At 49.5% G+C, this 20,800-nt stretch overlaps 2 protein-coding genes across 3 annotated transcripts in view; both read left to right on the top strand.

The window, feature by feature from the left end:
• Window positions 1-8,067: 8,067 nt before the first annotated feature.
• Window positions 8,068-12,907, top strand: Rps7 (ribosomal protein S7). The gene is made up of 6 exons (XM_005404373.2): window positions 8,068-8,174; window positions 8,365-8,520; window positions 9,502-9,645; window positions 10,347-10,411; window positions 12,389-12,539; window positions 12,791-12,907. Exons 2-6 carry the CDS (start codon window positions 8,374-8,376, stop codon window positions 12,866-12,868), a joined length of 585 nt encoding a protein of 194 aa, XP_005404430.1. The 5' UTR covers window positions 8,068-8,174; window positions 8,365-8,373; the 3' UTR covers window positions 12,869-12,907.
• A 3,315-nt stretch (window positions 12,908-16,222) lies between these two features.
• Window positions 16,223-20,800, top strand: part of Colec11 (collectin sub-family member 11) — a 10,952-nt gene continuing 6,374 nt past the window's right edge. For both annotated transcript variants that reach the window (XM_005404374.1, XM_013504346.1), the window contains exons 1-2: window positions 16,223-16,327; window positions 18,391-18,558. In XM_005404374.1, the coding sequence (XP_005404431.1) occupies window positions 18,432-18,558 (127 nt within the window). In that variant the 5' untranslated portion in view covers window positions 16,223-16,327; window positions 18,391-18,431. The remainder of the gene's footprint in view (window positions 16,328-18,390; window positions 18,559-20,800) is intronic.

Here is a 20,800-nt window from a genome sequence, read left to right as displayed (position 1 = left end):
CAACTCAGAGCATTCATGGGAGTGGCCAGATTCTGCCACATCTGGATCCTTCACTTTGGGGTCATAGCAAAATCTCTGTGCAAAGCCACTGGGAGACCTGATAGAATGGACACCTAAGATCACTGAAGCCTTCAAACCTTAAACACTCCTTAACTCAGGCTCCAGCCCTAGGAATTCCCAACCTGAAAAAACTTCACTTTGTACCTGGCAAGAGCCGGCCACAGGGGTCCTTACCCAGTAGTTGGCACCAGACAAGCAGCTGGATGGGGTGGCACAGGAATGCCCAAGCTGCCTGACAGCCATAACCACCACCGCCCTGCTGGTAGAGGAGGCCACTGAATTCACCACAGGGCAGCCTTGGTAGTGCTGACACTCTTAAAATCTAGAAGTCACTTGTAGCTGACCAGGGCTGACTGAATGCCAGGTGGCCCTTAAGTACCCAGGGGTAACCCTGCAATCCTGTATCACCCCCAACCTGGGCACCTTGCTGCCCAGTGGACCTCCCATCTAATGTGATGACCAGGTTAACCCCCAGACTGGAGCTTGCAAAGCAGACTTAGATGACCAACGTGGCATGGTGGCATACACCTGTAATCCCAGCACTTGGGAGGCTGAGACAGGAGGATTGCTGTGCGTTTGAGGCTAGCCTGGTATACAAAGTGAGTTCAAGGCCACCTGAACTGCATAGGAAAACCCTATCTCAAAAAAAAAAAAGACCACCCTGCGAAAGATGAGGCTCTCACTTGGTTTACTGATAGGAGCAGTCTGGAGGCATCTAGAAACAGGAGAGCGGGACAGAATAATCGAAGCTGGAGGGCTCCCTCCAAGCACCTTCATCCAAAAGGTCAAGTTTATAGCTTGCTCAAGAGCCCGAGTCAAACAACGGCCAGTGCATCAGCGTCTGCATGAAATCAAAGAATGCTTTCCTGGTCCTATACACCCACACAGCCTTGTGGAAAGAGAGGACTCCTAATGGGATGACAGTTTTGGGCAAAACACAGACCAGTGATTCTCTGCCTGTGGAGACAGAAGAGGAAGGTGCTGCATCGCAGACCTCCCCACACGACTCTGATGAAGAAGTGCAAGTCACAGGGGTCAGAAGCACAAATGCAGAGGATGCTCAATGTCGGGCACCAATCCTTACCTGCCACAGACAACCCACTGGAAAGTACCCAAGTCTCCACGATGCTTTCCATGTGGGAAGGATGCCACCCCACTAGAGCTCACCAGCTCTTTGCCAGACCAGAAATCCCCACCATGGTGGCAAAGATGTGTGATCCTTATGCCCTGTGTAATCAGAACAGCCCTTGTCCTCTCCCTGAGCCTATCCAGAAGAGAGGGGAAAGCCCTGGGAGGACTGGCAGAGACCTCACCTCTGCCCCCTTCAGGGACACAAACATTGCTAGTGTTCATGGACTCATATGCCAGCTGGGCAGAGACTTTCTCCACCTGGACAGAACGGGCCAGCCAGGTTGCCCAATCACCAGGTCCTAACAATCCCTCCAGAGTGACAACCGGCCACCCTTCATCTCCCAGATGACTCAAGCCCTGCCCAAGCATTGGACATAAAGGATTGCCTACATCTTATCTGGAGGCCACACTCTTCTGGGAAAATAAAAGAAGAAATCAGACCTGGCAACAGGCCTTTGCCAAGAAACCCACTCTGAGTGAGTGAATCTTCTGCCCAGGCCCTCATGAGGATCAGGGCAGCCCCCAAGGTCAAAATCTATCTCAGATGAGTGACAGGTCACTCCTGACAGCTGATTTGGTAACTGACTCAAAAACCTCTGGGTGGACACACCAACCACATTGCCCACCTGAGGGTGGTCCAACAAGCCCTGGGGGATTATGGGAAGCAAATCCTTCCCACCCTGTCACCAGGAATTCTAACCCTTCAAAGAATCTTCCTCCAGAAGAGTCCCAGTGTTGTAGTCAGGGTTTGCAAGGGAAACAATACAGGATACATACTTTATAGGATTATTTTATAATAGTCACCCAGAGAGTCAAGTACAAAAGAGTGCAGGATATCTGTCCATACACTAAAGACCCAAAGAATCCAGCTGAGGGCCTGGATCCTCCTGCGTGAGTCCAGCTGAAGACCTAGAGCCTATGATAATGTCTCATTCAAGGATATGCACTGGGAAGACCCAAAGGTCAGTGGTGGAAGCTACAAAGTCTACACTAGTGGAATGAAGGACCTGTGCCAGCAGGCTGAGGGATCAGCACTGGAGCCAGGAAGCAACACTCAAAGTAAGGACTAGAGCTCCCCGAAAAAGAACCACAGCCATCCTCAGTGACAGCGAGAACCTGAGCTCCTCTAACGATGAGAACAGCTGAGTTCATATCAGGAAAGCCAGCATAACAAGCTCCTCCAGGAGAACCAACAGCTCCCTCACAACACCTCTTCTCTAGTTCTCCTTTTTATTTTCTTGGCAACAATCATCAGGTGGGCCTTCTACACCCAGCACCACACAGACTCAGTTTAGTTGGGTGTTCGAAGTTGCCACCAGTTGTCAATCTACTACACCAGTGAAGAGGTAGAGGAAGGAGGCACCACTCTCCTGAGGCCTTGGTCCAAGGGTCCCTATGATGTCCTGCTAACCACCCCATTGCCACTAAGATACATGGACTGGATAGGTAAACACATCTTTGCGTGCTCGTCAACCCTGAGGATCAAACACTGAAACAGGGTTAGGGCTGGGGCTAGGGTTACTTTTATGTATCTGCTCCCTCTCCACCTGCCCATTACTCAGGCTGCAGTCCCGCAGGTGGACCCAGGCCACACAGAGTGCAGGGGCTGCAGGGTAAGCTCCCCATCTGGGCCTGGGATGGGCTGGGAGCTCTCCCAGTCCATTCACAAGAGTGGGTGCATGCTTACACCCCTCTCCACCTCCACATGGGTGCTCCAGTGAGTGCTTCAGATCTGGGATAAGCACTCAGGTGGTGTCCAAGTTCCATCGGTCCCTGCTTGTGTTGAGGTCAACGTGTTTGGTCCAAACAGCCCAGATCTATTCAAATGCTTCTGCTGATTTCAGAGCTAATCTTCCAAAATGCCTTGAGCTGTTCCTTCACCTCTACTGCACCCTTAGGGAGGCTGGCAAGAGTCTTGACTTCTGCCCCTGTCCTCCTTCTTGTTACGAGACAGGGTTAACACAAGTAGCACAGGCTGGCCTTGAACTTGCTAAGTTTCCCAGCGTGACTTCAAACTCGGGATCTTCCTGCCTCGACCCCTGGAATGCTGGGGTGAGTACAGTATACCACCACGCCTAGCCCACCCTTAAACATTTTACCATACTCTCTTCTGCCTTTCAGATCCTACCCTAATCAGATAAAATTGTTTGGTCTACATCTCAACTGTTCCCAGAACCTCTTTTTGTTTAGCTTTTTGTTTTGTCTTTTTGAGACAGGGTTTTGCTGTGCAGTTCAAGCTGCCCTTGAACTCACTGTGTAGCCCAAGCTGGCCTTGAACATTCAGCGACTGTCCTGCCTCAGCCTTGCGAGTACTGGGATTAAAGATGTGCACCAGCTTGCCCAGCCTCAGAGCCTCTTTTTCATTACATGGGGAAACTTTTCATGGGTGTCCTGTGTCATTTGGTTCCTGCTTTTCTTTACAACCTCGGGCAAAACTCTCCTCCTCCTCTCTTGCAGTTCTGGCTGCAGGATGGGGCACTGCCATGCACAAACCTGATTCACAAGCTGGGCATGGTAGTTCATGCTTGTAACTCTGGTATTCGGGAAGCTGAGGCAGGAGGATCATCCTGAATTTAAGACCAGCCTGGGCTACATAAGTAAGTTCAAGTCCAGCCCACTACACAGCAAGACCTTGTCTCAAAAAACAAAAATGAAAACAAAACCACATATTTGCATTGCAACTGGGCAGCCTAAGGCTCAAAGATGGTTTTCTCCAGATGTTCCACAGCTGTTCCTCTAGCCAGACAGTACTAAAGTATAGTACTGTCCCAATATCCTGGAACTTACCTGATGTTTATTCCCACATAGTATTTTTTTGGTACTAGGAATCAAACCCAGGACCTTAGACTAAGAAAACAATACAAAGAATTAATGAATCAAACAGTTGGTTCTTTGAAAGAATAAATAGAATTGATAAATCCCTAGTCAACCTTATCAAGAACAGGAAAGGAAAAACTCAAATACATGCAATAAGGAATGAAAAGGGTGAAATCACTACAGATCCTGCAGAAATTCAGGAGATCATCACTACCTCTTTGAAAATCTTTACTCTGATAAGATGGAAAACACAGAGAAAGTGGACAGATTCCTAGAAACATGTGAATTACCAAAACTGAATCAAGAAGATGTAAAAAATCCCGAATAACTCAATATCACCCAACGAAACTGAAAATGTAATAAAAAACTTATCAACAAAGAAAAGCCCAGGTCTTTGTGGATTCATGGCTTTAATGCCAATTCCCCTCAAACTCTTTAATGAAATTGAATATTCAATGTAGTTCTGGAAACACTAGCCAGAGCAATTAGACAAGAGAGAGAAATAAAACGAATAAAGATAGGAAAGGAGGAAGTAAAATTATCATTATTCGCAGATGACATGATAATTCTAAATAGAAGATCCCAAAAACTCCACCAAAAGGCTTATAAATTTAATAACCAATTTCAGTAGCATAGCTGGATACAAAATCAGCACTCAAAAATCAATAGCATTCCTGTACACAAACAACAAACACACTGAGAGAAAATTAGGGAAAGCACACTTTCACAATAACATCTAAAAAGGTGAAATACTTAGGAATCAATCTAATAAAGGAAGTAAAGATCTATACAGTGAAAATTACAGTACCCTGAAAAAAAGAAATCAGAGAGGATTTCAGCAAATGAAAAGATAGTCCTTGCTCAAGGATAGGAAGAACTAACATTGTGAAATGGCCATACTACCAAAATTGTTGTACAGATTCAATGCAATCCCAACTAAAATATCATTAGTATACCTCACAGATCTAGAGAAAACATTCCTAAAATTCATCTGGAACCAGAAGAGGCCTAGAACGGCAAAAGCAATCCTAAAATAGCAATAGCAAAAGCAATCCTGGCATCAAAATCCCTGAGTTGAAATTATACTACAAAGCTACTGTGATATCAGCATGGTACTGGCAAAAATACAGACCTGAAGATCAATAGAACAGATTAGAAGAAGCAGACACAACTACAAACACACTCAGCCAACTTATCATTGACAAAGGGGCCAAACAGGTTCACTGGAAGAAAGATAGCCTCTTTAATAAATGGTGCTGGAAAAACTGGCTTTCCACATGCAAAGGCTAAAATTAGACCCATGTCTATCACCATGCATTAAACTAAAGTCAAAATGATTCAAAGATCTAAATATTAGAACAGAAACACTAAATCTACTGGAAGAGAAAGTAGGTAGAAATCTTGAAGATATAGGGTAGGCAGAGAGTTCATGAACAAAAAACAAACTTTAAGGGAAATATTTCAAAGCATTAACAACTGGGATATACTCTTATTGAAAAGTTTTTGCACATCAAAAGAAATCACCAACAGAGTAAACAGAAAACCCACGAATTGGGAAAAAATTTTAGCCAACTGTCCCTCAGACAAAGGATCTAGAACATATAAAGAATTAAAAAATTCAGGCCCCCAAAATTCAAAGACTCAATCCAAAAATGGGCATCTGAGATGAACACACACTTCTCAGATGAAGAAATACAAATGGCAAATAAATGTATGAAAAAATGTTCAATATCATTCGAGAAATGGAAATTAAAACAACATGCAGCTGGGCGTGGCAGTACATGTCTGTAATTTCAGCACTTGACAGGCTGAGGCTGCAGGATCGTTGCAAGTTTGAGGCCCATCTGGGCTACAAAGTGAGCTCAAGGCTAGCATGAACAGCATAGTGAGACCGGGTCTCAAAAAGAGAAAAACAAAACACTGAGATACCATCTCACCTCAGAAAAAATGGCTATCATCAAGAAATCAACCAATAACAAATGCTGGAAGGGCTGTGGGGAAAAGGGAACCCTTCTCCATTGCTGGTAGGAGTGTAGATTGGTGAAATCTCTGTGGAAATCAGTGTAGAGATTCCTCACAAAACTGGGATTAGAGGTCCCACTTAACCCAGCTATTCCCTTTCTGTTTACTTTCCCAGAAGAACTAAAAACATCATACCCTAGTAATATATGTGCACCCATGTTTATAGCAGCACAATTTGTCATAGTTAAATCTTGGAAACAACCCAAATGCCTAGCTGGGCGTGGTGGCGCAGGCCTGTAATCTCAGCACTTGGGAGGCTGAGGCAGGAGGATCATTGCGAGTTTGAGACCAGCCTGGGCTACAAACTCCCAAATGCCCATCAACTGAGGAATAGATAAAAAAGATTTATATTTTTATACAATGGAGTATCATTTAGCTATAAAAAGATAAAACTCGGGGCTTTTATAGGTAAATGGATGCCAATAAAGACCATACTCATAAGTGAAACAAACCACATGTGTAAACATCGTATAGTCTCCCTAGTGTAAGTACCAGAAATAGTAAATAAAACCCAAAAGGTAAATATATATTGTGAAAGGGAAAGAAATTGCTCAAAGGAAAGAAACAACTGGGATGAGGGAAAGGAGAAAAAGAAAGAAGGAAAAAAATATATATAAAAGGATAGCTGGGATAATTGTACTGCTGATGTCTATTAGTTTATTGAAGGGAACACTTAAAGTTTAGTTTTTTGACCAATTTTTCATGCTTATATCCAGTAATGTTAACGACTAATTTGAAGACAATAATACACAATATAACAATCATTGGTGAACTCCTACCATCTTGTTTGGTGAAGCTGTGCCATTTCTAATGTTTTTAAATATTATTTTTAATTCTCTTTAATGGTTTGATCAATCTTGCATGCTTACAGCTAGTAATCTGAGCAACTTCATTAAAGATAAGAATAGGTAATGTAACAACCACCGTTAATTCCTATCATTTTGTTTTGAAACCCTCCGTCATTTTTATTGTTTTTGTCTATGTTGTTATTTTGATATTTTTAAAATTCTCTTTAAAATAAAAATTAAAACACCGAAGTACTTGTGCTTGCCAGGCAGGCACTTGTGTCATTGAGCTATGTCCACAGCCTTGATGGTTACTGTCACTTGGTTGCCAACGAGCTTTCGGCAAACGTCATGTCATTGATTCGCTGTAGAAAGAACTGGAAGCCGCCATCTGCTTCCTTTTCAATGCAGCAGGGAAGATAGAGTTTGCTCAGTATTAAGTTAATGTTTTTCGTTTCTTTGTTTTTTCAATACTGGGGTTATAAGCCAGGGCCTCACATATACTGGGCAAAAGCTATAGTGCTGAGAGACATCCCCAGCCCTTTTATTATTTTGAGACAGGGTCTCACCAAGTTACACAGGCTGGGCTCCAACTTGCCATACTCCTGTTTCAGCCTCCAGAGTAGGTAGGATTACAGGACTACAACCCCGTGCCAGACAAGTTGGCTTTTAAAAATTTCAAAAATATTCTTGTCTCTTTTTTAATATTGTTTTTCTCTTACACGCTAGCTTTTTTTTCCAAAACAAAAACAAAAACATAAACAAAAAACCTGTTTTTTTATTCGCGGATATGATGGTACATGTCAGTAATCCCAGCACTTGGGAGACTGAGGCAGGAGGATTGCCTCAAACTAGAGGCCAGCCTGGGCTACATAGTAATTTCAAAGTCAGCCTGAACTACTTACTGAGGCGTTTTGGTGGGACAGGATCTCACTATGTATGGCAGGCTGGCCTTGAATTAGTTTAGGATTACAGGCGTGCACTACCACACCCGGTTTAGGCACTTTCTCAAAGAACAAATCAAAGCAGAAAGTCCCGTTTTATCAAGTGGCCAAAGTTACTTTTGCGGTGCTTGTTCACTCGCCAAATTCTAGACCTGTCCACCCGTCTGTTTCCTGGAACGAGATTGTGAAACGGAACCTTGGGAGAGCTCGGGAAGTAAAGTGAGACCTATAGCAATTCTCCTACGGTCAAGCATTAGGCAAACACCAGTTCTCCGGGACACTTCCGGGGACACTCTAGGCTCCAGAGTCCTTCTCAATGGCTCATGCGATTTCCGCCCCTTTCCTGCTCCTCCCCGCCGGGATATGACGAACTCTCGCGAGAGCTGGGCCTCTTCCTAAGCCGGCGCTCCGAAAGGTAGGTGTACGGGCTTCTGTTTCCCGCATCTTTTTGCTGGTTTCTGGGGGATCCAGACCTCGCGGGGTCGTCCTGGGCGGCGATCCCTGCGCTTGGGTGGGGATGCTTTGGATTACCGCGCCGGCGCCCGCCGATGGTCCCCTCGGGCCTGTTGGGCGGGCGGGCGGCTCACCCCGCGTTCCGTCTGCAGGGCCTCGCCATGTTCAGCTCAAGCGCCAAGATCGTGAAGCCCAATGGCGAGAAGCCGGACGAGTTCGAGTCGGGCATCTCTCAGGCCCTGCTGGAATTGGAGATGAATTCGGACCTCAAGGCGCAGTTGCGCGAGCTCAACATCACGGCGGCCAAGGTGAGCTACGATGGAGAGGTGGCGAGACGTGAGATAAAGATGCACTGTGCATCTCAAGCTAGCTCTCTTCTGTATCTCTTACTTGACTGCGGCGTTAACGTTCTGAAGGAGTCGCTTAGATTTGTTGTATTTACTTAATAGCCAGGCGTGGCGTTGCACACCTGTAAACCTAGCACTCTGGAGGCTGAGACAGGAGGATCACCGAAGGTTCAGGGCCAGACTGGGGCACATAGGGAGACCTTGTCTCAAAAAACTAAAACCAGAGCGCCCGCCCTCGCCCGTTTTTTGGTTTTTGACACAGGGTTTTCCCATGTAGCTCAGGCTGGTTTAGAACTCGTGATCATCTTACCTTAGCCTCTCTAGTGCTGGTATTATGGGCGCCGACCACCACAGGCAGGCCCTTCTTATTTTGAGATTGGGTCTGGCTCAGCTGTGCATGCAAGTTTTGTGTCATGTCTTGGGGACAGGAGAAAGACAGTAAAGCGTGGAAAGTGATGAAAGGGGAGTGAGTACTTCTTGTGTTGCATGTCGTACTCTGCAGACTGGGTGAGCCATAAGTACAATTTTATTTTGCTTCAGGGTTCTGGGGGGCATAGGTTGTGAGGGGGAGTCCTGTGATTTCTTCTAGCAGCCAGAGTCCTGAGGTGGTGGCACCAGGCCAGAGAGAGGCAGGGCACGTGTCTGTCTAGCCCCCTCCTGCAAAGCCACTGAAGTCACTGTGTGGGTGGGTGGAAACCCTCATGGTCCCCTTACCTAAGGCTCTATCTGTCAGTTAGTTACAATATCTCTCACTGAAGATTGGGTGTGCACACATGAACCCTGGACACTAGGCCATATCCCCACCTTAGCAGGGTGATGTTTGAGAGCTCATAGTGGCTGATGTGACCATCCATATTTACTTTGAACGGCCGCTTGTGGGATCCTGCTTAAGTGGAAAGAATGGTGTAAATTCTCACAAGTGGATTTTTTCCCCCCCTTTAGGAAATTGAAGTTGGTGGTGGTCGGAAAGCTATCATCATTTTTGTCCCAGTTCCCCAGCTGAAGTCTTTCCAAAAAATCCAGGTCCGGCTAGTACGAGAGCTGGAGAAGAAATTCAGTGGGAAGCATGTGGTCTTCATCGCACAGGTAGTGTCCTGCTCCTGCGTTTTTGCTCCTGGGGTTGGAGTTGGTGCATAGGCTGAGATAGTCGTGAGCGTAAGGAAAGTAGCCCGATTTTGTGGTAGAGGCTGCCGGGAAACTTGGGTTTGTCTTGAGTTAGATAAAGCGCATCCTCTCTCGAAGTCTGTACCATACCTTGGCATATTTCAGAGCTGTGGGGTGGCTTTCCACATTCACAGCTCCACAGATGTGTCATGGGGGCCACTGCGCCGTGGCCTGTGTGCTCAGTGCTCAGCATTGCGGTGCCCCCGAGCAGACTGCTTTCGGGGCTGTGTAGCTGCAGAATCCAGAGTGGATGAAGTGCAGCGGGGCAGAGGGTTCCTGTGTAAGAAGGTGTTTTAACTTCTCCTCTGACTTTGCTACCAAGTCCCAGGAATGGCCTCAGGCAGTGTTCTGGGTCAGGATGTGCTTTCTAGCCCTTGTTGGGTAACTGGTCCTTTTTGAATGTGGAAAGGTTGGATAGTTGAGATTTTTTTTCTCCAGTAGCATAACATAAACCACAGATTGTGAATGAGTTACTGAAAAAGCAGAAGTAACATAGGATGTAAGCCTGGTGTTTGGTCTAGGTTTGTTTTCTCAGAGTTGAACTTGACTATGTTCTTACACAATTTGGACAGTTGTCAGCCTAATGTCTTTTCTTCTTTCTTTTTGCATGATGACTTTTACAGAGGAGAATTCTGCCTAAGCCAACTCGAAAAAGCCGCACGAAAAATAAGCAAAAGCGTCCCCGAAGGTGAGTCTCGAAATGTGTCCACACTTGCCACCATTTCTGGGTGGGCTCGGTGTGTGCACCCTTCAGGCTGGTTCCAGCTGGAGGATTTCAGTGCATTCACGTGGCCCGATTCCGGCCATTCTTTGGTCAAAGGGTAAAATACAAGAAGAGGGTCGTGTTCTGGCTCTTGGTAAGTGTATTAGGCATCGAGGTGAGCTGGGGCTTGTTTTTGTTTGTGTTGGGGGTTAGAGGTGAAAAGTTTGGATTTTCCTGGTTCTGTCATTAACCCTAGTTAATGGGTGAGAAAGAGAACCCCAGGCTTGGAGAGATGGCTGGTTTTAGTTGATAATAGCAGTGTTAAGAAGTGTTTAAAGTCAGGCTTGTTCAGAAAATCAATAGAAAGTAGAAAGACATGTTCTTCCACGTTCTGTGGGTGCCAGGTGTCCTAGGATGAAACACCATGGTGTGGCTGCTGATGGCGGGCATGCATAGGGCTTTTTTTTGGTTTTGCTTTTTGTTTTTGTTTTTTGGTGCTGGAAATGGAACTCAGGACCTTACACTTGCTAGGCAGGCACTTGTGCTGCTGAGCTATATCCCTGGCCCCTAGGGCTTTTACTGTGACACTTGAGAGGAGCTGGTCAGGAAACAAGGTGAGGTGCAGTCACAGAGTCCACTGCAGCTGCAGTGTGGCCTGAAGCCTCAGATGCAGACCCCTGTGCGCCTGTGGTAGCTGAGTTGGTGATGCTCCCACTGGCCAGAGTGCTCGTGCTGTAGGCCATCCTCCCTTCAGCTCTGCCTGCCCTGTGACTCTGGTTGTGGCAAGGGTCCTGGTTGTCCTGAGTCCCCATGAGCTGTGGTTACAGTCAGGGTGACACTGCTGTTGTTGCCCTGGACAACACTGGGGTGTGTGAGTGGTGACCCTAAGAATACCCATGGGACTGTCCTGCTTCCAAGGAAGTCCTTGGCAGACTGCACACCTGAGTGCTTCCTAGCACGCAGACTGTTCTGATGAGTGATAGTGAGCCATCTGGAAGTGTTCTGAGGGGATCTGCATGGTTGGGAGACGCACATTCCCATCCACCTTGCTACAAGTCACACTGAATCCCTGGAAAGTGTCCTGGAGCGGGTGTGTAGCGTAGTAGCACAGCTCAAGCCATACATGCGTTTCCTGTGTTGAAGTGTGAGTGATAAGGACTCGGTGTTTGCCCCCGGCTGTGTGGAATGAGACTAAAAAAGTGACCATGTACCAACCTGTGCAAAAAGTGCAGAGACTAAGAACATCTCTGGACTCAGGACATGTGTAGTAGGGACCCAGAAGTTGGAGTTACAGCCAGGCTCTGGTGGGATTCTTTGACTTGAAGCTGATGCTTATTTGGTATTGAGGAGAGCCTAGACTTTGCTGGGCTAGTGCCATGCAGGTCACAGTCCTTTTGTGGTGTTCTGTGCAGGTCCCAGGTGGCCTTACAATCCCAGGGGAGACGACTCCCACCTGGGCTGCTGGGGCGTGCCTTCGGCCTTGTGTGGTGAACACTTCCCGGTGCCCTTCTGTGGGCTCACCAGGCTGAGCTCCTGTGTCCAGGCGCACCTGGGATTGAGCCTCCCTCAGTTGGGCAGCTACTGAGTGCTGTGATCCTCCTGTGTGTCCCTGCAATTTGTGCTCTGGGCTGGGCACAGGCTCCCTTCTGGGTGCCCCTAAAACTGACAGGACAGTGTTGGGGGCATGGTGTAGTGTCTCCTTTGGTCATAGTGGGCAAGGAGTTACGTTGGCATTCTGGAGGCAATGGAAAGCCCTTAAGAGGTATTTAGTAGGTAGGTAAACTGTTCTTGTGAGATAGGGTCTCTCTATGTAAATCAGGCTGGACTTCAAATCCTGGCAATCCTCCTGCTTCAGCCTCCTGCATGTTGGCATTATAGGCATATGTCTGGTGGGTTTCTGTTTGTGGTTCTTTGACCCCAGGAAGTGTGCTTGGCTTCCCTTACACATCACCTTCTTTTCAGCCGCACGCTTACTGCTGTGCACGACGCCATCCTGGAAGACCTAGTCTTCCCCAGCGAGATTGTGGGCAAGAGGATCCGCGTGAAGCTGGACGGCAGCCGGCTCATCAAGGTGCACCTGGACAAGGCCCAGCAGAACAACGTGGAGCACAAGGTAGCCAGGGCCCCAGCCTCCGGCCTCTCCCTTCCCTTGGGATTAAGAGGTACCTCAGAGATGGGACGCTCTGGAGTTGGGGTGGGGGCGGTGTGGAGGACTCGGGAAGGCTGTGCCTTGGAGGCGGCCTCCCCTGCCGTCAGTGTCTTTGTCCCCAATTCTGACCCGCCGGCTCAGCCTCTCAGGATTGCCAGGTGTGAGACGAGCACGCCTGCAAGTCCCGTGACTGACATTTTTCTCTTGCCTTTCAGGTTGAAACATTCTCTGGTGTCTATAAGAAGCTCACGGGCAAGGACGTGAATTTTGAATTCCCAGAGTTTCAGTTGTAAGCCGTTGTAAATGTCAGAATAAAGCTATCATTCATAGCGCTCTGGTTTAAGCTTTCCTCAGAACTCCAGCCGTGGGTGCCTCTGCCCACCAGTGGTGCCTGGGGAGCGAGGCAGGCGAAGGAGGAGCCAGGGCTGGGGTTGGGGTCGGCATCCAGTGCTGTCACTGGCACAGTTCTGGCGCTTCTTCTACGGGGCAGGCCCTGCCTTTCTTTGAGATGGTTGCCCAGGCCAGGTTTGATTGTGGCCGTCCTGGCTTAGCCTCCAGGGAGCTGGGATTGCAGGTGTGTACCACACACCCAGCTAAGAATTTTAAATGGATAAAAAGGCTAACTGGATCTAAGTCTTTTTTCACCATAGTATTAGCTTCAGTGAAAGCAGTTCAGTACTTTGATATGGCAACTTGGCCAGGGACTTGTGCAGGAGGGTCACCGCAAGTGGGAGGCCATCCTGGACTAGGTCTCATGTGCGCTGGTCTCCCGGGGTGTGCTTTGGGAGGAGGCTTGGAAGTGGGGTGTTTCAACCCTCTAATGCTCTTAGGAGCTAAGTCGAATCATCATTTAGTAGACTGTTCACTCAGCAGAATGGCCTGCAAGACTCGGTTGGAATGGTGTCCAGACCCTCTGTTGTTTCCTTGGCCACGGTGACGGTGTGGAGGAGGGGCTAAGTGCTGCTCCACCCTGAGTAGCAGCTGGGGTAATGCTCTGGTGGACACGCGGTCGAGCCCCGTGGGGAGCACATCCAGGCTGACCGCCTTGAGTGACTCCTGCTGTCCAAACTTCCCGCTTATCTCCAAGAAATGTAAATACTCCCCGGAAGCGGCAGGGTCAGCGCTCTGCTCTGCACTCAGGCTTGGCCCCCAGTTGCAGGAGGCTGGGAGGGGAGAAGGGGCGCTCCTCTGGGCCAAGGTGCTGGGTTGCTCACCGGAAGGTGGTTCTCACAGCGTTCTCTGGGCAGGTGGGCACCGCTTCTGTTGCAGGGAGTGTGTTTCTGGTTTTCAAAAGCGTTTCACTGCACATCAACGCTTCTGGTCCTTCTTCTACTACCTCTCGCCCCTCCCCCAGGTTCATGTATTTTGGGGTTTTCAGTGCATACATTTTGATCGTTTATCTACCTCCCTTCCCAGCTCCTTCCTCTTGTCCAGTCTCCCTCCCACCTATCATCCTTGTTGGGTTCTGCGTTGTAGGGAGAATGTGGGACGTTTTTCTCGGGATGGCCTATTCCACTCAACGTGATGGGACTCCAGATCCCTCCATTTTTCTGCACGTGGACAGCGTGTTCTTTTTATGGCCGAGTGGTACCCATTGTGGGCTGCCACATCTTCTGATCTCTTGACAGGAACCTAAGCTGGTCCCAGACCTTGGCCACTGTGTATTGCAGCGTTTGCTTAACTGATCTGGGGCCTGGAGCGGGGACCTCACGTCGCACTGTGGGTGGTGGTGTGGGTCCGCCTTAGTGACTGGGTGAGCCCAGCTCACCCCTGCAGGCAGCACCTGGCCTGGCTCATGGCCCTACTGCTTTGGGACAGTGGGAAGGGTGAGGACCTGAGATGGCCACCAGAATGTTGGGCTACTGTACCCCCCGCCAGAGGCAGAGGGACTGAGGCAAAGGTGCAGCTGGACAGGCCACTGCGCAGACCCCACACATGTATTTCCATAAAATCAGCAAAAAATAATCAGCTGGTGAAGGCTGCTGCAGTTTCCCGCGCTATTAGGGACTGAGGCAGTGAGAAACTGCTCAGGATGTGGCACACAGGAAGCAGAAGCAGCACCTCCAGAGGATGGATACAGCTATAGACAGACAAATACAGGCCTCCCCTCCAGGGAGGGTGGATACAGCTATAGATAGACACAGACCTCCCCTCCAGGGCTGCCCCCTCCAACCGCACATCCAGCTCTGAACCCATCAGATGGACAACGGGTCCAGCATCTCACACCATGGTCCAGCCACCCACCCAAGAGTGCCACCTGCAAAGTATAACACAAAGCTCCACCAATGAGAGCTTGAGGCTTTAAGGGTGGCTATGTAGGGCCCGTGACACCAACGAGCCCAGTGGGAAACAAGAAAACTTTTGGGGTGGGTCTTCCACTGCACAGAATCCCTTTGTATTTACAGCTGTGTGTGTCAACATTTTGCTCCTTTTTGTGGTTGAGTTGCAGTTCAGAGCCTGCATGTTTCATAGTTTACTTAACCATTCACCTGTTGAAGGACATCAGAGCTGCTTCCTGCTGGGCTACTACAAATAAAGTCACACTATGCACCTGTGGACAGCCCTGTGCATGAACATGTTTTTGTTTCTCTGGGGAAATTGCCTAGTACTGCAATTGCTGAATCCTAGTAGTACTAGGGATGGAACCCGGGAATTCACTGAGCTACACCCCAGCCCTTCTGTTACCTTTTATTTGGAGACAAGGGCTTGTTAAATTGCCCAGGCTGGGCTTGAACTTTGCACCCTGCTACCTCAGCCTCCCAATGTGCTGGGACTACAGGGGTGCAGTACCATGCCTGGTTTATATGCATCCTGTGTAAGAGGACACTGCTAGGGAGCACCCCCTTTACATGGAACCTAAGTGCTGTCTGAGCTTGGGTCTCACTGTGAGCCAGGTCACCACAAGCGGTAGTCAGGTACTTTCCACCTGTTTTAGGGAAGTCCATGAAGGAAGGAAGGAAAGGAAATATGTCAGCTTCATTTATTGCTAGCTCACCTGATGCTGGGTGGTTATTACTTCTTTATGCTTACGAATTTCTGTAGTACACACACGTATTAAAGATGACAGCCAGGTGTGGTGCATGCCTGTGGTCCCAGCACTCAGGAGGCTGAGGCAGGAGGATCGCCACAAGTTTGAGGCCAGCCTTGGCCACATTGTGAGTTTGAGGCCAGCCTGAACTACATAGCATGACTAGCAAGACCCTGTTTCTAACTTACCCCTCTCTGCAAAAAAGGGCTGTAGGGTAGGGTGCTTGGCTAGCATGCATGAGACCCTGCGTTCCATCCCCAGTGCTGGGAAAAGAAAGGAAGAGAGAAAGCCAGGCGTGGTGGCTTGGGCCTGTAATCCCTGCACTGGGCAGGAGGATCCCAAGTTTGAGTCCCGCCTGAGCAATTTAGCAAGGCTTTGTCGCAGATAAAAAGGAGTGGGGATGTAGCTCTGGGCGAAGGCCCTCTGTTCAATTCCCAGTACCACAGAGAAAGACAAAAGAGGAAACAGAAAGAAAGGTGAAGAAGACCCAGGAGGGAGCGCTCAGCCAGGCCGCATTCCCACACTCCCCAGCCAGCAGCAGGACGCGGGGGTCCGACAGGAAGCGGCTGCAGATAAGCAGGCTCTGGCAGCAGGCAGGGCTCCCAGTGCCGGACCGGGCTGCTGGCCTCTAAATAGCAGCCATGCTGCCCTGCAGCGCAGTGTCCTCACGGGCCGGCGACGGAAGGACAGCGGTCAGGAAGTCCCCTCGCCCAGCGTGCTCAGGGTAGGAGACGCAGTTCTACTTCCAGCAGGGCTCCGGGGGCTGAGACCCCGTGGCGGGGAGGCGGGATTCCACCGGTCCGGGCTGGTCTTGGGACTTGTTCTTAGATTCAGGGAGGGGCGGTGTCGGTCAGCACATGGAGCCCTGGAACTGGAGTGTGAGGGTAGTGGAGCTCCTGTACCAGCTCCAGGTGGTGACAGGCAGAATCGCAGGAGGAGGGAGGCAAATCCGCAGGGCCGGAAGCTCCTGCCTGGACCCCTCGCCCCATGACCCGGCTGTCCTGTTAGATCGGAAGCAGTGCAGTAGCCCCGAATGTAAATGATGTACTGCGTATAGCCGGGTTTTCCTCTGGACCGGGCGCACTCTGCTGCAGGCATCGGGTAGTGCCCCAAACCCTTACAGCTGCTGTATCTTCTCTACGATTCTGAGCAATCTGTGCCCGGGAAACAGGCCAGGACCCTGTGATTAAAGCCGTGGAGAGAAGAGGGGAGAGGCGTTTTCTTCCTGTGCTCTGGGTAGAGAAGCCAGTGTGTGCTGTGGGTAGAAATCTACAGCATGTAGTGGTGCACACGCCTGTAATCCCAGCACTCTGGGAGGCGGAGGCAGGAGGGTAGCAAGTTCAAGCCCAGCCAGGGCCGTTTATTAGTGACATTTTGTCTCAAAATGCAAAATAAAAAAAGATAGGCAAAAGGAGCAAGGCAGCAGGGCAGTGGGGGTAGGTGGCCGGTTTGCCGGGACCGCAGCCCGCCCCACGCTGCAGGGTGGGGCTCCGGAGGTATCAGTAGTCTCTGCACCTCACTGGTCCTGCTGCAGGCATTGAACAAAACCGCAGCACCGCACGTGGGGCACTTCTCCCAATCCGAAGAGCACATTTCTGCCCTGAATTCCACGTCTAATCCCCTCTCCCCCACAGCTGGCCTCCTCAACCCAGGCTGGGAGATAAGGATGTTGTTCTTAAGCAGACCCTGGGTGCACCGCCTTCCTCCGTTTACACAACCAAATTCCTCTCCAGCAGGCGCAGCCAGGGCTCCTAGGGGCGGGGGTGCCTGGCCCTTCCCTTCCAGTGTTTTCTTTTCTTTTTTTAATTTTATTAGTGTATATTTGCAGCACATGATTATATTCATTGTGGGGATTGGTACATGTACAGAACGCATTTTTTTTTTTTTTGAGACAAGCTCTTCCTATATAGTTCAAGGTGGTTTTGAACTCACTGTGCAGCCCAGGCTGGCCTCGAACTTTCGGCCTGCCTCAGCCTCTCGAATGCAGGGTTACAGACGTGCATCACCATGGACGCCTATTTTAATTCTTTTTCAGTCCCTTTCCTTCTCCTCTTTCCTGCTCCCTCCATCTCTTGGGCCCCTTCTTTTGAAAAAGATCCATCTCCTTACTTCCTGTTGTCTTTCATTTTGCTTTTTATCTGTGCTTTGGGTGTCTCATATAAGGGAAACGATTTGATGTTTAAGCTTGTGTGTCTGATTTATTTCACTTAACATTATGGTCTCACCAGGCGTGGTGGCGCACGCCTGTAATCCCAGCACTTGGGAGGCTGAAGCAAGAGGCTCATTGTGAGTTCCAGGCTGGTCTGCACTACACAGTGAGACCCTGACTCAAAAAACTAAAACAAAACAATATGATCTCAAGGTGCATCCATTTCCCTACACATGACTCAAGTTTATCCTTCTTTATGGCAGAGCAGTGCTCCATGGCGTGGAAACACCACCTTTCCTTTATCCATTCATCTGTCAGTGGGCGTCTAGGTGGCTTCCCGGACTTAGCTGTTAGGAGTTGTGCTGCTGCAAACACAGATCACTCTACTATGATGTCCTCTCCACATGTTTTCTCACCCTGGCTAGCCAGTGTTCCACACGGGCTGCCCATGCTCTGCCTGGTGCCAGACGGGGTCAGCCCGTCCCCAGCGGCCCCTCCCGAGGGCAGTTGGGCAGCTCAGGGAGGAGGGTGGAGGTGCGTGTGGCCATCATGACCTGCAGGGAGGAGGCGAGCGCGGGTGGTGGTGACGGTGGCAACTCTGCTTGCTGTCACACACTGCTGCTCTATGTGTCCATCAGCCTCCCCCTGTCCAGGAGTCAATGTCCTGCTGGTGCCCACGATGAGGGACCTGGCTCTCACGGGTGTGCTGCTCAGCCTGGCCTTCCTGTGGCTGCCACTGCCCGCGCGTCCCCAGCCGGCCATGGATGACGCCTGCTCTGTGCAGATCCTTGTTCCCGGCCTCAAAGGTGAGCGGCACCGTCACGGGAGCTCTGAGCCCAGTCAGTGGCTCCAGGTCTCTTGCAGCCAGACCCCAGAACAGAGATACACACAGCCGTCCAGTCCTGCAGACCCTGGGAAAATCTGTTCATCTGTTGGGCCTCAGTTTCCCCATCTGTAAATCAATGATCGGGCTGCCCCGTCCTGGGTGCCGGAACGCCTTACTGTGTGTGACTCTGAAGTCAGTTGTTTATCGATGACTCAGCCTTCTCCAAAGTAGCTGACACAAGGTGCCTGGCATTTGCCCAGGAACTGCACACGTGATTTCAGCACAGATGACCTTTTCTGAGGTCCATTTTACAGACTGGGACATTGGAGGCTCAGAGAAGTTTACCAGTTTGCCTAAGACTCCAGGGTGTGGTCCTATTCTGGCTCCGGACAGCTCTCCCAACAGTTGTTGGTGCAGGGTCTCACTATGCAGTTCAGGCTGGCCTTGTACTCACTTATGTAGCCCAGGCTGGCCTCCAACTCATGGTAATCCTCCTGCCTCAGCCTCCTAAGTGCTGGGATTACAAGCATGTGCTACCACGCCTGCCCCATATTATTTATCTTTATTTTTTTGTTATTTTATTTTATTTTAATTTTTAAACTAGCAGCACAGTTTTTTTTTTTGTTTTGTTTTTTTTTTTTTTGTCTTTTTGAGACAGAGTCTTGCTATGCAGTTCAGGCTGGCCTTGAACTCACTTTGTAGCCCAGGCTGGCCTCGAACTCACAACGATCCTCCTGTCTCAACCTCCTGAGTGCTGGGATTACAGGTGTGCACCACCACGCCCAGCAGCACAGTTTTATTAAAGGTAGGAAAAGAAACAGGCTCTGCAGAGTAAGTGTGGGCCAAGTAAAAGTCAGAAAAGAAGTGTGCCCTATGGCGTGAGAGGGGCTCTATGCCATGGGGGCACAGTGGCCTAATTTTGTAAAAATGTATTGGTACATTTTAGATGTACAGAGTGGTGAGATTCATCACGGGAATTTGTACCTGTCCTCGGTGTACCTTGCTGTTTCTTGGTTTCCCGTTCCCCTCCCCTCCCTTCAATCCCTCTTCTTACTCACAAATCTTGGCTTCTATTCTTTTTTCTTGTCCCTTCTCTCTTGTTCCCCTTTTCATTTGAACATTTTCTTCAAAATAAAGACCAAAATGTATAATATATATTGGGAAATGGGAAGAAAATGTTCAGATTCATCATGTTTATTTTATTTTATTTTATTTATTTATTTTTAGTTGAGACAGGGTCTCACTATGTAGTTCAGGCTGGCCTTGAACTCGCTTATGTAGCTCAGGCTGGCCTCTAACTCCTGGTGATCCTCCTGCCTCAGCTTCCCAACAGCTAGGATTACAGGCATGCACCATCACACCTGGCACGAATTCTTCATTTTTAGGATAAAATATCTTCTTGCTTTGCCTGCAACTGACATGCAGTAGAGGCAGCTCTGTGGGTGACAGTGGGAGGAGGCTGGTGGAGTGTGTGACACCTCCCTGTGGGGTCTTCCTTAGGGGAATGTAGGCGTTCCTACAGAACACAGGCCAAGCCTACATGGGAACAAGTACGTGTGCAAAGGAAAACCTCCAGCAGGGCCAGTGGGCCACACCGTAAAGTGTGGGAAACTGCACTCCTGCTGGGAGGAAGGGACAGTGCATGTCAGGACATCCGGAGCCACTCGCTTCCTCTGCACCAAATCCAGGGTCACCCCTTCCAGGTACCCTGAGCCATGACCCCAAGAGCTGCCAAAGCTGCAGGCTCTTGTTACCCAGCTGCATGAGTGGGGTGCACAGTACAGGATGCTCAAACCTGGGTCAGAAGAGGCACCCGTCCCCAAGTGCAGCATAATGTGAGATCCAGCCTCTCATGTCATCCCAGCACATGGGGGGCTGAGGCAGGAGGATCACCGTGAGTTCCATACCTATGAGAACCTACCTCAGACCAAACCAAACAAGGTCAGGCTGCTTGCAGGGCCTGGGGGTTGCCCAGCAGGTGCTACAGGTGTTCTTTGTCCTGCAGGTGCTGGTGCGCTCCAAACACCCTCAGGTGCCATCAACAGAGCACTCACCTTGCTGTCTGGCATCTCTTGATAGACTACTGGCACTTCTCTAAGAATACTATGGCCAAGACCTCCTTCCCTCCCTTCCTCCCTCCTCCCTCCTTCTGTCCCTCCTCTCTCCCTCCCTCCCTCTGTCCCTACTCCCTCCCTCCCTCCTCTCTCCTTCCTCTTTCTTCC

The sequence above is a fragment of the Chinchilla lanigera genome, unplaced genomic scaffold, assembly GCF_000276665.1.
Source record: "Chinchilla lanigera isolate Chin_1 unplaced genomic scaffold, ChiLan1.0 scaffold00086, whole genome shotgun sequence".
NCBI lineage: Eukaryota > Metazoa > Chordata > Mammalia > Rodentia > Chinchillidae > Chinchilla > Chinchilla lanigera.
Note: the sequence above shows the minus strand (reverse complement) of the source record. Positions and strands in the feature narration are given on the sequence as shown.

Bases quoted from the DNA above. Each gene is read 5' to 3' on its own strand.
- Rps7 (XM_005404373.2), top strand. From the start codon at position 8,374: ATGTTCAGCTCAAGCGCCAAGATCGTGAAGCCCAATGGCGAGAAGCCG. The intron at 8,521-9,501 runs GTGAGCTACGAT...CCCCCCCTTTAG, and splicing joins TCAACATCACGGCGGCCAAG to GAAATTGAAGTTGGTGGTGG. The intron at 12,540-12,790 runs GTAGCCAGGGCC...CTTGCCTTTCAG, and splicing joins AGAACAACGTGGAGCACAAG to GTTGAAACATTCTCTGGTGT.